The 14,597-nt window shown below is 41.2% G+C and overlaps 1 protein-coding gene across 2 annotated transcripts in view; it reads left to right on the forward strand.

Annotated features, from left to right (window-relative positions):
• The window catches only part of GRIN2A (glutamate ionotropic receptor NMDA type subunit 2A), a 2,125,912-nt gene that overhangs the window by 2,062,664 nt on the left and 48,651 nt on the right, over nt 1-14,597 (forward strand). For both annotated transcript variants that reach the window (XM_069647845.1, XM_069647844.1), the window contains one exon: nt 4,910-5,148. In XM_069647845.1, the coding sequence (XP_069503946.1) occupies nt 4,910-5,148 (239 nt within the window). The remainder of the gene's footprint in view (nt 1-4,909; nt 5,149-14,597) is intronic.

The following is a 14,597-nucleotide window of genomic DNA, read 5'->3' on the forward strand; positions in this document are numbered from 1 at the left end:
TAGCGCCATGGTTCACCGCCATCCGTGTAATGAGGCCCTTTGTGTTGACAGGCTTGAGCGACTAAAAATAACATGGCATTTTTTTGCTGTACTTATGAACTAAATCCCATCCTGCTTAGCATGATTTTGGCTTTAAAGGTTATTTTAATTAATATAATAGCATCTCTGAGTGTTAGATGTGTAGCTTGTTAAACCAGTGATGTCATATAAAACTTGTACATTATTATATCACTTTTCATAAACCCAATAGGCGTATGAAAGTGTTCTACTTGCCTGCTGCATTTAGCAAGTCATGTGCATGTTTTCTTTATGGAAGGTTACATATTTTTAGGAAACGTTTCTACCTAACAATTGCTAGTATGTAAGATAAATGTTGAACAGCATATATGGATGTCAGTGATTTAGTTAAACGCCTAATAGCTCAGCAGGCCAACCTTGGCAGTAACCAATAACCAGTAATACCCATTAAAACCCAGAGCAGAGAGGTTGATCGGCTAACCTGAAATTCTAGTAGAACCCATTCACAAAAAAAAAACAAAAAAACAAAAACGTTCTTTGATTGCTTGAGTTTTTGGCAAATTGAGATATCTGAGAAAGATGTTTTTGGAGTGGCTAGTTGCCGCTATTCTGACTAGGTCTGTAATTTATCCAAATATATATGTTTGGGGTGGATGGTAGACTGGCTCAAAGGTTTGAAGCTCTTTATCGCAGAGTAGGAGGTTCATGAGGTTGTGTGCATGACTTTAATGATCATGTTAGTCTTTGTAGTGGAGTCAATATGGTATTTGCTGTAGCTTGAGGGTATAAGGATGTCTTGGATGTGTGTTGTGGTTGGGGAGAACAAGGCCTCTGTGAAGAATGAGGCATCAATTTCAGAGAGACTGATAGTAACTTGTACATTGAACGTTAGTAAGCTTGGCTGTAAAAAACACAATGCTAGCTTACATCAAAAGAAGAGGATCCAGGGGAGTAGAGATGGTCGTGTGTTGATCATTCATTAAAGGTTTTATATTTATTTTATTTTTATTTATTTATTTATTGTGTTGGTAGCACCCAGACCCGGAGGTATCACGGTTCTAAGTACATGGTTAGGAAAACATTAGGTTACAGGTACCATAGCAGGAAGGTGGTTACAAGGTGTCAGAGGTTGAGAATCAGGTAATTAGTAGGTAAGGCAGTACATTACATATATTTGTCAAAGAGTAGGGTTTTACCTTTCTTAAGGAAGAGAGCATAGGCAGGTTCGCCTTGGATGTGCCGAGACAGTGCATTTCAGAGTATGGGAGCGATGGTGGTGAAGCAGAAGCCCCCGGCTCTTTATCTGGTAAATCTGGGAATTGCTCAGGGGAGAAGAGGTAGAGTAGCGGAGATTGTGCATGTTGTGTTTCTTGGTGATACATTGAGTGAAATGAATGGCATTAGTTTTACAAATACATTTCTTAACGGTAAATAAAATGTACATTTGTCTGAATGGTCTGGTTCTGCTCACAGTGTCAGAAAGCCAAGATCAGTTGATATTAAGTGACAAGGACGAGTATGCTCGTGCTTTTTGCATAGACTCGCATAATAGCCTTGCACTTAAGGGGCTTTTAAGGGTTTTTTAAAGGAGGTTCACGCATTTTTCTGAGTAGTTCATTGCCCCTCTTGGTAGCCCAAAATGAGTAATGAGAAATGAAAATGCACCCAAAGCAAAATACTGTGATTCGAAGGTTTGGTTCAGATTACACAACACTTTGGCTCTTAATCAATTTCCTTTCCATTACAGTTCAAGATATCATAGACATTTTCAAGTCCAGCACATCAAATTACATTGCAAACCGTTATAACGTATTGGCATTTTTCACAGCAAAACATGCACATTACAAATATTATTTTGAAAATAATTTTTATCTAATTGCACTTTTAAAAGCTTGTCAAATGTTACCTATCCTTACATTGGACTCACTTTCGCTGTTTTAAATAGAAGAAAGTAATATTAGATCTCAGAGCAGGAAACATAAAGTTAGGCTTAAAATGATTACTTTACATCAGGAACACCTGTTTTAGAAATCTTTATTTGTCGTTTTATTGTACCTAGCTACATGGAAATATGGGAAATGTAAATGATGTTCTCTGCCGTCCACCCTATCATTTGAAAGTGTTGACAGTGAAGGAAACATTTCAGGTGGGCCTTTTATTTCTAAGTATAGATGTGACGAAATCACTAATGCCCCACTCAAGTACAAGGATATGTAGTGGCTATACCACCTACTCAGCCCTCAAACCTAGACAAAATAACAGTGATCACAGTCATAACATCAAACATGAACAGATAAGAGATATACCTCTTTCTCCTGCTGTGGGAACGTGCATTCAGGGCAGTAGCAACCCAAACAACAATAGCACAATTGTCCAACATAAAGGACTGTCCAATCATGGTTCAATAAATATATATATATATATATATATATATATATATATATATATATATATATATACATATATATATATATATATATATACACTTTAATTAATCACACCATTAGTCAATAAAAACTACAAGATATTGAAAAGTGTGTGTCTTTGAGGACAAATGTGCAAAGGGTGGTCTTAACCAGTCTCTAGCAACCTAATGAATGGACCAGGTTTCTAGGGACTTCCAACGCTACATTTCTTAGTGCTTGGCAATTCGACAGCCTTCAACTAGGCTACTTGATTTTGTGCGAGTGTGTCAAACCACGTTCGGATGTGGTGAGCCACGGTGATCCAGATGGGCAGCAAGCGTTGAGTCTGGATCAAACCGGAGCTTGTTGCTGTTCGATGTGCTGATAGAAGTGTGCAGGTTGCAGGGAAAACAGTGTTGCTTCCGTGTTCAAGTTTGGGTTGGCCAACTCGTTTGAGGAGCAGTAACAGCAGTTCAAAGAAGTGCCAAAGGCATGTTGAAAATATGAGTCAAAAGTTTCAATATCCTCTTTTTCTACCTGCTTAGACCTGCCTAGACCTGTGGGCGACAATTTCCAATGTAAAACCCGAGAAGCCTTTTCACAAATACTTTTTTGTGACACTGCATTGCCAGTTTTAAATGAAGTCCAAGTAGATCCCATGCATTTCTTTACAGTGTCCTGCATCTGTGGACAATTGCATTCATCAGTTAGATCTGTTTTGCATTGCTTTCTTCTTGTGAATCAATGATGTGCAAACCGAAGAAGCAATGTTTTAAAACATTACTAAACCATTTATCTAAACTCAATTAAAAATCAACGGAAAACATTTTTCTTATCAATATTTTTCTTAATGAAAAGAAACATGCAGCAGCTACATTTTTAACGCACATCATTTAATTGGTGTCCAGTCATAATTTCGAAAACAAAATTTCGAAAGTCAAAAAAGTCGAATCAAAAATGTCGAAAAAAAAATGTCGAATTGTTTTTTTTTTCGATATTTTTTTTGGGCTCTAGTTTCTGTGAAAAAAAAAGGTAAAAATAAAAAAAAAGGGGGGTTGGGGGGGGAACCCCCCCATTTAAAAAAAAAAACGTCATTAAAAAAAAATTCGACATTTTTTTTTCCGACGTTTTTTTTTCGACTTTTTGACTTTCGAATATTTTGTATTCGAAATTATGTCTATGAACCCATTTAATTTACAGATGGCTAATGATGTTGGAAATGGCACTTTTGTTCAAAATGCGCAACATCACAAAAACCTATTCCCTCTCAAGCTGACTAGTGTGATCATTTCAGCAACTAGCGTTGTGGTGTGCATTGCATTGCCAGATACAGTATTGGTACCCAAGGACCATAACTATAATCAATGAAGCCTGCAACAGTTGTCACAGTAAACACTTGTATACGAGAGCGATAGAAATATAATATCAATATCAATAAACCTGAGCTTGGTAGTAGATGCCAAAGGAAAGTAGATTTGAAATTGGATTCTGATTGAGAGGTTCATGCCAGGTCAAATTCAGATGAAACTACAGATTAACATTGTAGGCTGCTTTAATCAAAGTTTAGTATGACTACAACTGGTGGTAGAATGCAACCCACAGAAAAAGATTATTCCAACCAGATTACCTTCAGATAACCTAGAGTCAATAGCTTTACCACCAGAAATCCCCATTACAGAAAAGGAAACCATCCATACGCTGCAGCCATTATCGCTAAACTGGTCCCACAGCATTCCAAACTACAAGCACAGGTATAATCCACAAGCAATCATGTGCAATCTGTGGTTTGTTATGGTCCATTATTGCTGCTTTTCAATTTGCATTTGTTATTGAAAGCATTTTCTTCTAGCAGTGGTGGCAGATTCATGTCACTTCTAGTCCTATATTTTTTACTAATGAACATTGAATTAGTAGCAGCAAATGTTATGTTCTATCAGAATCCATGGACCTTCAGGAACAAATAAGGAATTGCAGATTCATTCGTTTGCGTTCCACTCCTTCGCTCCTACTTCAAACTCCCACAACCTACTCTGAAATAGACTTACAGCTGTTCCCTTCCTATTTTTAGGGGTTCGAATTTCGATTTGGATCACAAACTAGTTATTTGTATGGGTGTGGGGGTGGGGGGATTTACTGATTTCCATTAACAGGTTTGTTTAACGAATAGGCACACATCAGTTGCACCAATGGTTTTTATTATGACTACTTGCAATTCTGCGCAACTTAACATCCCACTGACAGCAATGTCATGCCACAGTTGGATAATGTTATCACAGTACCTAAATGACACAAAAAGGCGTACCCTGTGGATCTGCATTTGTAGCAGAATGTAAATGTAATGCTAGTATTGTTTCGTCTTCAAGGATGACACAAGTACACCCGGATTATTAACTGTGTGAATATTGTGCTACAGTAATACCTTGATCTAGTAGTGTAATGCAGTCAGCATGTGTTGTTCCTTATTGTCAACTATCTCTTCTTTCCAGGTGAGATGGAGGAACTGGAAGCTCAGTGGCTGACGGGCATCTGCCACACGGAGAAGAACGAAGTCATGAGCAGCCAGCTGGACATTGATAACATGGCAGGGGTGTTTTACATGCTGGCAGCAGCCATGGCTCTAAGCTTAATAACCTTCATCTGGGAACATCTGTTTTATTGGAAGCTGCGATTCTGCTTCACTGGGGTCTGTACAGGAACACCGGGATTGCTGTTCTCTATCAGCAGGGTTAGTATATCTCTGCATAATGCCTTATGGTTTTATTCACAATCTCTCTTTAGAATCCACAGCTAACCAGCAGCATACAACAAGGATATAACATGATGCGTGTTTCCTGAGGGGAAAAAAGAGGTGATGGCTCGAAGGTTTAGAGGTTTAGAATTAATCACAACCTCTGGCATTGCTCTGGGCAACCCTCCAGACCACTGTTCTTTGCCTGCCAAGCCATTACAAAAGGGGAATGCCTATATGCAAAATAGCCTTGGTCCTACCCCAAAAGATGCAGTCCAGCAGAGACCAAGATACGCCTCACTGTTGAGGCCCAATGAGGCTGCAACATGTCTGGGGATGTTTGTGGTCTTGTCCAGGAGGGTTGTCTTTGGAGGACTTTAGGACTAATGTTCTAGCCTTCAGTCAACAGTATTTCAGCATTTTTCCACAATTTCACCATAATACTCCTTCTTCAAGAGAGCCTCTGAAATTAATGTTTCTGGTCATAAAAACAACCATTCATTATGCTGGAATTCTTCAATGCCTAGAGTAGGGATGTCCAACCCCTCTGGCGTGGAATTGCAGGATATTCACATCAGATGAATGTACATATAGCAAGTCTTAATGGGATAAATTCAGATGAGTAGTGGATATCCTGTCTCCTTGCTATAGGGCCTGTATTACACCTCTCACAACTGCCATGTATGTGTTGCCCTGAAATGGAGATGGCAGGTGAATTGATGGAAGCGTGCTGGTTCATTTCTTGGTGCGTAGAAGCAATGCACACGTACCAGGCATGACATCCTCTTTTCTAAGAACCTATTGCAAACATTAGCACCCTTGGAGAATGGGGCAATCAATCAAATGCTGGGAACGTGGACATTATATTCTGGAGAAAGCCAGCATTCCCTGTGTTCTCTTGCAGTTGCCAGACAGGCGCCATGTTTCCTTCTCACTGCATGTTACCTTTGTGCCATTTAGCCTGCTCACTCTGCACTCCCCATCCTGTTCCACGTCTCTTTTCCTGAAGTCCCTCTATTTAACTGTCTTTCGCTGCAGCCTTTCCCATTGCCCCCCCTCCCCCGGCCCTGTTTGATCCCCTCCCTTCTTGACATTTTTTTGGCTTTGACCACTCTGTATCTCTGCTGACCTCACGGACACTATGTCTATGACTGTCTGACCCAATCTTTTCTTTTATTGTCATGTTCACCATATTGTCAGTACCAGTGACAGGTGTTTAATGCCATAATGGCTTTGGGGACATCTATACCAGTTGGTTACCTTCCACTACCCCTGGTGATGCCCTCAATTCCCTCAGGCCATTACCTCATGATAGCAGACTGTTCCCACATGGTGTAACTTTTCACAGGTGCCATTATGGTCGAATATGACTTTGGAAGTTTGGAGTTGCCATCATAGACAATACATATTCAGAGAGTGTTGCAACTGTTCAACGGCTTGATTTATCTTCCCCAACATCATATCCAGTGTCTCAGGCATTTCGTATGTTTCCTATGCTCACATTCATCTCCTAGATCTTGGTTTACTTCTACAAGAACTCTCTCTTTATTTATCTGTCACCTGACAGATGCTGGAGCAGAGAACAGTCTGTTCTGTTGACACGTATTCTCGAAAGCTTCCCACCGTTTTAGAGCAATATGGACCAGGCCAAATGTCATTCTCAATGATAGGTAATCTCTTACTGGATGAGTGGCGTGTTTCTGGTTCACAGGCATCCACAGTTATTGAGGCAACTGAGTCCACCATCTCCTCTCCTGCTAGGCCGACTGCTAAGCATCATCATCTGGTTATCCCTGCCTTCACTGAGACCTAGATTCTGCCAGGACAATCTAGTCCCAACGCTGGCCCTTCCACCAGCTTGCCCCCACGCAAAGGCACCTTCTATGCTTCGATCAATGCTGGCTTGATACAAGCACGAAACAAGTGAATCTACCACCTTAATTGCTGCAACCAATGATGTTTTGAAGAAATGCCCCATGGTATGCAGCGCAAACATTGAAAAACAGCAATGCCCCATCAAACACAATACCTGTGACATTAAAAACAAGGCATGGTTTGATATTCATGTCAACACCTCCTGCTGTTGTCAAGGGGCTATGTGCAAACTTTCTTTAAACATTCTGGTGACTTGTATGTTTAGAGCAATGGTGAGTGTGCTGCACCTGGACACATGAAGAACCATGCTAATTTGGCAGAGTGTTCATTCTTTGAACATCGTGGGTGAATTTACAAGCAACAGGGAAACCCACTGGTCCCTGTCTCCTCCCTTAAAATGTATTTTACCAGCTTCTTCCTAATGCTCCCTGCTTCCACCTACAAAACTGTCCGCAAGTGAGGTAGATTATGTCGCTATATGGTACGCCCAAAAACTGCTCACAAGATCACACACAAATGATGTAAAAGTTGAGCATTCAAGCTGGGCTATCCAGACCATACACTAACCATGCCACACAGGCCCTGCAGTGCAAACTTTAGCAGAGGAAGGACTTTGGTGCTGAGAAATATGGCAGTAATAGGACATAGGAACAAATCCTTGCTGGGCTTTTACTTGTATGCCTCCAATGAAAATAGATAACACTTGTCCACCATCCTTTCTTCATCTAGGACCTGACTCAAACCTGACATCCCTCTACCTTCAAGCAAATAACGTGTAGCATCCAATGCCTCCCTCCCATATCATCCCCCTCCTCTTGCCACCTTTTTTCCACCCAATTCCCTTTCCATTGACACCAACTTCTCCAACTGCCTCATAAACATTAATCAGTATTTGCTCTTTTATTCTTTTTACCTGAGATGTATTTTCATACATATCTCATGTCTTTTATCTCCCTCTGTTGTCTTAGCTGCTACACATTCCCACCCTTGACTCTCCCTTGTTCCTTGTCCCTTATCATAAGACGTTCTCTGCATTCCTCATCTATTCCCACTTTGCTGGGGTTTGCTATGCATGCCCCAATGCTCCACCCACGCGGCTGTCAGATATATTGCCCCCATGATTCCTAATAAGGGTGAACACAGGTATGCAGTTGTCTACTGTCTTGAAAAACGGCTGTCTCAAATTGATTCAGCTATGTCTAAAATGCCACTGCCCGGTAAGAAAAAGTCAATCTTCTGGATCGAAAGGCTTCCATTTGGGCCAATCAGCATACTCACAATGCCTTGCTCACGTGGCTCTGGACTGGAGGTGATCTTCTAGTGATGCTTGCTGGCTGGCACTGTGGCATGTGTGACATAGCTCAAATGCCATATTATTCTTTCACATTTTAGATGAAAGGGTTGTTTTCAAGACTTTTTTAAACCCATCACAATTTTACTGGTGTTTCCTACACATTCCCCCAATGTTACAACCACAAGGCGATCAGGTGATGTTGCACTATTGATCCTTAATTAAGCTTTAACGACCTTGCATCAAGGCCGTACAGGGAGTTATGAGCTCTGAAGAGAGAGTTAAAGGCCTGAGCACAGCGAAGATATTTAACAAGGTCCTTCGTGGCCATACCTTCCTGTATGTCCTGAGGGCTGCCCTCCCGCTGGGATCTCAGTGTGGTGCTCCCTCTCAGTATGGGACTGCCGTGCTAACAACCATGTCACTAATCTGGCTGTAGGGCTATGTGCACGGCACTCTTTCTCTTATCAGAGGCGTGCTACAACAAGAGTTCTGCATCCAACGCAGCAACACGAGGGAAATGCTTCCCACTAATTAGCCAATGTCTAGGCTTTACAGAATCTCTGAGCCATAATGGCCACAGTACTCCACCAGTACATTATAAAGGTGAAACCAGGCATGCAGTTGTCTGCAGTGTTGTGAAATGGCTGTCTTGGGTTTATTCAGCTATGTACAAAAGAACACTGCCCTGTATGGCCAAGACAATTTTCTTAATGGAACGGCTATGGCTATGATCTGCAGGTGATCTTCCAGTGATGGTTACTGGGTGGCACTGTGGCATGTGTGATGTGGCATAAATGGCTTATTCTACTTTCAAATTCTATTAGAAAAGCTGAACATATCACATCCACTATCTTTCTAGCTCACATCCACACATTTTCCAAAAGCATGTGTCTTCTGGGCCATTTTCCTCTGATTTTGCTTGGTGCATGTGCATTATAACGATATCCCTCTCTCCTCACTTCAAAGTGGGTCTGCCGCCACCTCCATGAAGTATCTGCCTTGGCAGCCCTTGGGCCGAGCCTCTGGCATTCTCCCCCATCCCTACTCAACGTTTTTTCTGTAATCCTTCTTCAGTGTTGTGCATTCTGCTTCTTGGCCAACATCAGAGCCACCCACGTGGAGCAGTGTTAAACCACAGAAGTCAATGTCTCTATGCCAGTCATTCCGACCCACATGCCATTGCAGTTAACTTACATAAGGCCCAAATCACAATCTGATCTTACCCAATTTAACCTGGAAAGTACCCGCCTCATTGATACACAGTGATCCATACTAGCCAAACCTTGCTCTTAATGATATATAGTACATGCAGGGACCACATGGGCAGCTGCTTCCACTCTATTGATTAGATTCCAGTCTAGGTGACATAAGATCTGGGCCCTACTGACCTTGATTTTGTTAGACAGGTTAAGGTAAAGGGGTAGCTTCCTAATGAGGCGCAGTTGAAAATGGGATTTTTAAAATAGGTAATCAATCTAGTGTAGGAAGGACAATTTGTTGTCAGAAATGAAGCCCAGTTGCTTGACCTCTGCAGGGGCTTGGTCAATCCATTGTGGCTATGCAAAAGTCATCCTGGTTGGACTAAGGATGCCAAAGAATAGCTTTTTGCTGTTCGAAGCTTTAAGGCACAAATCGTTGTGTAGAGTCTAGTCCTGTACATTTTCGAGCAGTTCACTAATTTGCTTCTTCATATTCTGTGAGCCAAAGTGAAAACATGATCTGAGCTTCCTCTGCATACATTTGGAATATCTCTGCGTACATTTGGAATATCTGGTTGTACAGATCATTCATCTCAGCCAAATATTTTTACATGAGCATTACATTTTCAAGGGGACCCATTCTATAGAAGACATTCACACTAGAGGAGCGCTCAGTGAGGTAGTTAACTATTGGCATCAGGGTAATCTTGTCAATTCCCGTCTGGGATTTGAGTCTATAGAGTGTTGTGAATAACCACATTACATGCTGTAAAATAATCTAGCTGTATTAGAACTGTGCAGTTATTATAGGCCAAATATTTTAGCATTTTCTCCTGACGAGTCTCTGTACGCTTACCTTGTGACACCTGGTTTGATTATGATGTTGGACGATGTTTAGTTCACTGTGGGACATGAGTTGAACAGTCATCATTTTGTTCTCCTATATCTTAGTGAGCAATGGATTATAGAGCTGCGACATTCGTTTTCTTAAAAAAAGGGGTATGATGGTGGTTGCCTTGAAATGTGGACAGATGATCTTTGTGCAAAGGGAGTTGCAGAATTTAGTGATTGGGATGGAGAGAGAAACTATGTGACCCTTTAGGCAGGATGCGGGACAATGGTTGGATTGTTTCACTGATTCCTTAAGATTCCTAATTAGTTTGATCAAGTCTGTCGTGGAATTATTGAAGATGATTGAAATGCAAAAAAACAACACAATGTATTCAGCATAGGTCTTGTGAAGTTTGAATAGATAACTCATCCACATATTGTGCTTTCAACAAGAAGCCAAGACTCAAAGGATATCACAAAGCACTACCCTCTCTTTTCAGTCATCACAGCCATCTAGACTACCAAAGTGGCCATTTCACACCTTCTGCCCACTTCAACATTTTTACCTATTTTGCTGTGCCTTTCTACGCCCTCCATCAGCAAGTATGTGGTTACACTTATGGCATCAAAAAGATGGCACAGATAGTACATGTGTCTGGTGTATTCAGTGTGATCAGATCACACAATAACTACTTCAATTGCTGTCATGAAAGACATATTAGTCTTTCATTTTTAAAATAGGGTGAGTTGCTTTAACCTCCAGGCATCCCCAGCCCAGGGTGATATAATGTCAAGTTATAATGTTATTTCCAGTCATTTTCTATTATTATAATTATTATTTACATTATTATATTTGTATTATTATATTATTATTATTATTTTTAGCATGGTATTTATGGAGCACAGACCTAGCTTTGGGAAGCAAAGGAGAACTTTAAAATCATAGGGGGGAAACACAGTGAGGATGCAGAGAAAAAGGGAGCGTGAGCTAAAAACCGGGGAAGGGGGGCAATTTCCAGCAAGGAATTTACAAGCCACCAAGTGAGTAAACAGGGAGGAGCAGATTACTGAGTCTCAGGTAGGGTGGGGAGTGGATGGCGTTTGGCCCTAGGTGCTAGGGAGGAGCCATTCCTTGAAGAGGAAGTCAAGCTTTTTACTGGATTGTAGACATTATGGGGCGAGTGTGCTGTTGATGGGGAGGAGGCTCCAGAGTTTTGGGACATAGACGAAGAAGGCCTGTCTTCTTGTGCTTTCCGTCCTGCACCAGCAGAGTTCACGTCTGAACATACGTCTGGTGGATCGCAGGCCACAGGAGAGGCCAGCTCTCTTATTATATATGTGGCAGGTCAAAGCTTCATCAAACAATGAATTACCATCATTTATAGCAAAAACAAACAGAGCTTCAGCATGGAGGATGGTACACAAACAATGTGTAAAAAACTTACTTTATCGTCCTTTCACTGCATACTTTTCTTAGTGGTTGCAGGTTTTAACAAAGACTTTAATATCTATTAACACCCATTATAGGCTCATGTTCTTACCTAGAGATCATCCACAGGAATGCTACTTACATCTCTCTGCCACCCATAATCACCCAAGTACTCACATAGCCAGATTTCACAGGAAATACATTTGTCTGACCATGCATACTACACGGATCCACAACAGCTGATCAGCAACTCAAGTACGTTTTCCAACGGTGCAGGAGGGCTTATAGTGAATAATATACAAAGAAAAAAAGGACCACCCGACTCGCAGTCCGAAGGAAGAGAAATGATAAAAGTACATCACTCTTGGGTCTTTCATCTCCATTGTCGATGAATCGCAGATGTGAGTGTGAGAAACATTACCCGCTCAGGCAGCCATTCGAGCCATACCCGTCTGACGATATGGAGGAGACAGAGTTGCCATCAATCGAACAAGTTGACTGATTACAACTGTGAAAGCCAATTATGTCATTGCTGACATCACGGCATAGGTGCATGTAGACATGAAGTATATAGGCATTCATGCACAAAGCTACACAAACATACATTGGTTTATTGCAGATAGACATGAAACAAATGCTTATGACTCATGCAGCTAGATGACTGACACATATATATATATATATATATATATATATATATATATATATATATATATATATATATAGTATGCACATGCTTTTAATTGTGACTAACATGTAAAGTCATAAGAACAAAGATGGAAGCTATAGGTGCACTGAAGCGAATGAGGGCGGAGACAGACTTTGAATACATGGAAAGGCTGACAGCCTGTTTCAGCTAAAGGCGGACAGACAGAGCCGCCAGAGCAGACACAGTGCACATCCTAGCCAAGGACAAGCCTGGCTGGAAAGTTCCCAGTTTATGAAGACGATAACACACCTGCAAGGATTTGGGCTTAAAATACTCATAATTAAAATCAGGAGAGCTCCATTTTGTGGTCTCTACACACGTGACCTGGAATAACAGGACAATGCTTATGCACTCGAGGTAAATGGAGGAAATCTGTTCCCATCGAACCAGAGGAGGAAAGCTAAAATAGCTACACAGGTTCAAAACTAGATGTACTCTCTCAAGGTCTAGATCATCAGAGATGGCAACATGATGGAGACACACAGCACCTTTGTGATCATTCCCATCACCTTGAAAAGGTCAACTCAGTCTAGTAGCTCTCCAAGGTCCCAAGGCTGGGAAGACACTGTTATCCCCTTTCACATTAAGACATTATGTTCCAGTCTAGTCAATAGTTTCTCCACTTTCCTGCAACTTTGTATTTGTTATCTGTAGAGGTGGTCTAGAAGGAGTCTTCAGATATGGTGATCCAATAACAAAACTAACCCCTATATATTGTATATGTAGTTTTCCCGAAACTGACCAATCTGCATCCCTGATAGGTTTTGTATGATGTAACTTGTGTATGTGACGTCACTTGGGTTAAAACGGTTTGACACATGTTTTGAGGATTAGAGGTATGAAAACAACATGCTATTCTAGTGTGATCCCTGTTATTTTATTGGATAATAAAGAGAGTACATGTTGCCCCTATCGTTGAGTCTTCCGTTCTTGCGGCAGGGATTTTGTTAGGGCCCAAGTATCTTCTTGCTGGTAGTCAGGGTAGTTGCCACTCCTTTACAAATACATAAAGAAAAAAATGGAATGAATGAATGTATACATTAAGGCACCTAAGCATGGGACTTTAGAAAGTAGCAGAGTTCAGGCCCAATGCAGTCTCCTCACTCTCCTCTTATCAAGCTGCCGAAACTGCTGCCTTTGGGTGCTGAAGCATAACAGCACTAGTTTTAAAGGTGCCTCCTCTTTTTGTTCTCCAGTCAGAGGACCACCCACAAGCTGCTAGTGCCAATAACAAATCACACACAGCCAAAACTGGTGCCTGTGACTGCTGGTCCTACTGATGCACAGCTGGTGTATTGTTGAAGGGGATTTGTACTCCTGCCCTCCATTAATGTCACCACAGGTTCCTAGTAACAATGGCAGTTCCCACTCTGACTAAACATCCTCTCACAGCTGCCGCATGCATTGATGTGTGGCAGCTTTAGTTTTTTGTTTTTTTTGTAACTTATTTTTATTCCATTTTCAAACATTTAATCCAAGCAATGACAAAAAAAAATACATAACAATTCATAATCTCGCCAATTCAGTCTATTGCATCAAAATTCATCTCCCACTTAAAAAAATACAGCAATGTAGTATTAGTTCATTGAACATGGAAAAATCATATGCAAATTCATTCATCAATAATTGCTTGGAGGGAAGAGAGAAGTTTGAGCAACACGCTTCCAGAGAGAGAAAGAAAGTGAAAAAAACCCATCAGAGTCTGTGCAATAAAAGGCTATGATAAGCATGTCAGGAGTTCATAAAGTGTCTCATTAAGTTCAGTTGAAAGAACATCTGCTCTTTGTCTGAAACATAGTTAAAAAATGGGTTCCAGATCCGCGTGAATTTCGAGAGCTTCCCCTCAAGCATGGCAGTACGTTTTTCAAGGTCCAGCAATTCCCAAACTTTCACCCACCAGTATGCTACATGTGGCTCCTCCACAGATTTCTAGAAACGAGCCCTTGTAATTTGTGTGGCAATAAGCAACTCGGCAATTAGGGCCGCTCTGGAGCCTGTCATTGGAAAGGACCCATCGTCTGGCACGTCCCCCAGAATTAAAATACGTGGGTCCATGGGGAGCAGTGAGCCAGTGATGTCCTTGATTTTAGATTGCACTTCCAGCCAGAA

This window comes from Ambystoma mexicanum, chromosome 2q (assembly GCF_040938575.1).
Source record: "Ambystoma mexicanum isolate Mex_15411 chromosome 2q, UKY_AmexF1_1, whole genome shotgun sequence".
Lineage (NCBI taxonomy): Eukaryota > Metazoa > Chordata > Amphibia > Caudata > Ambystomatidae > Ambystoma > Ambystoma mexicanum.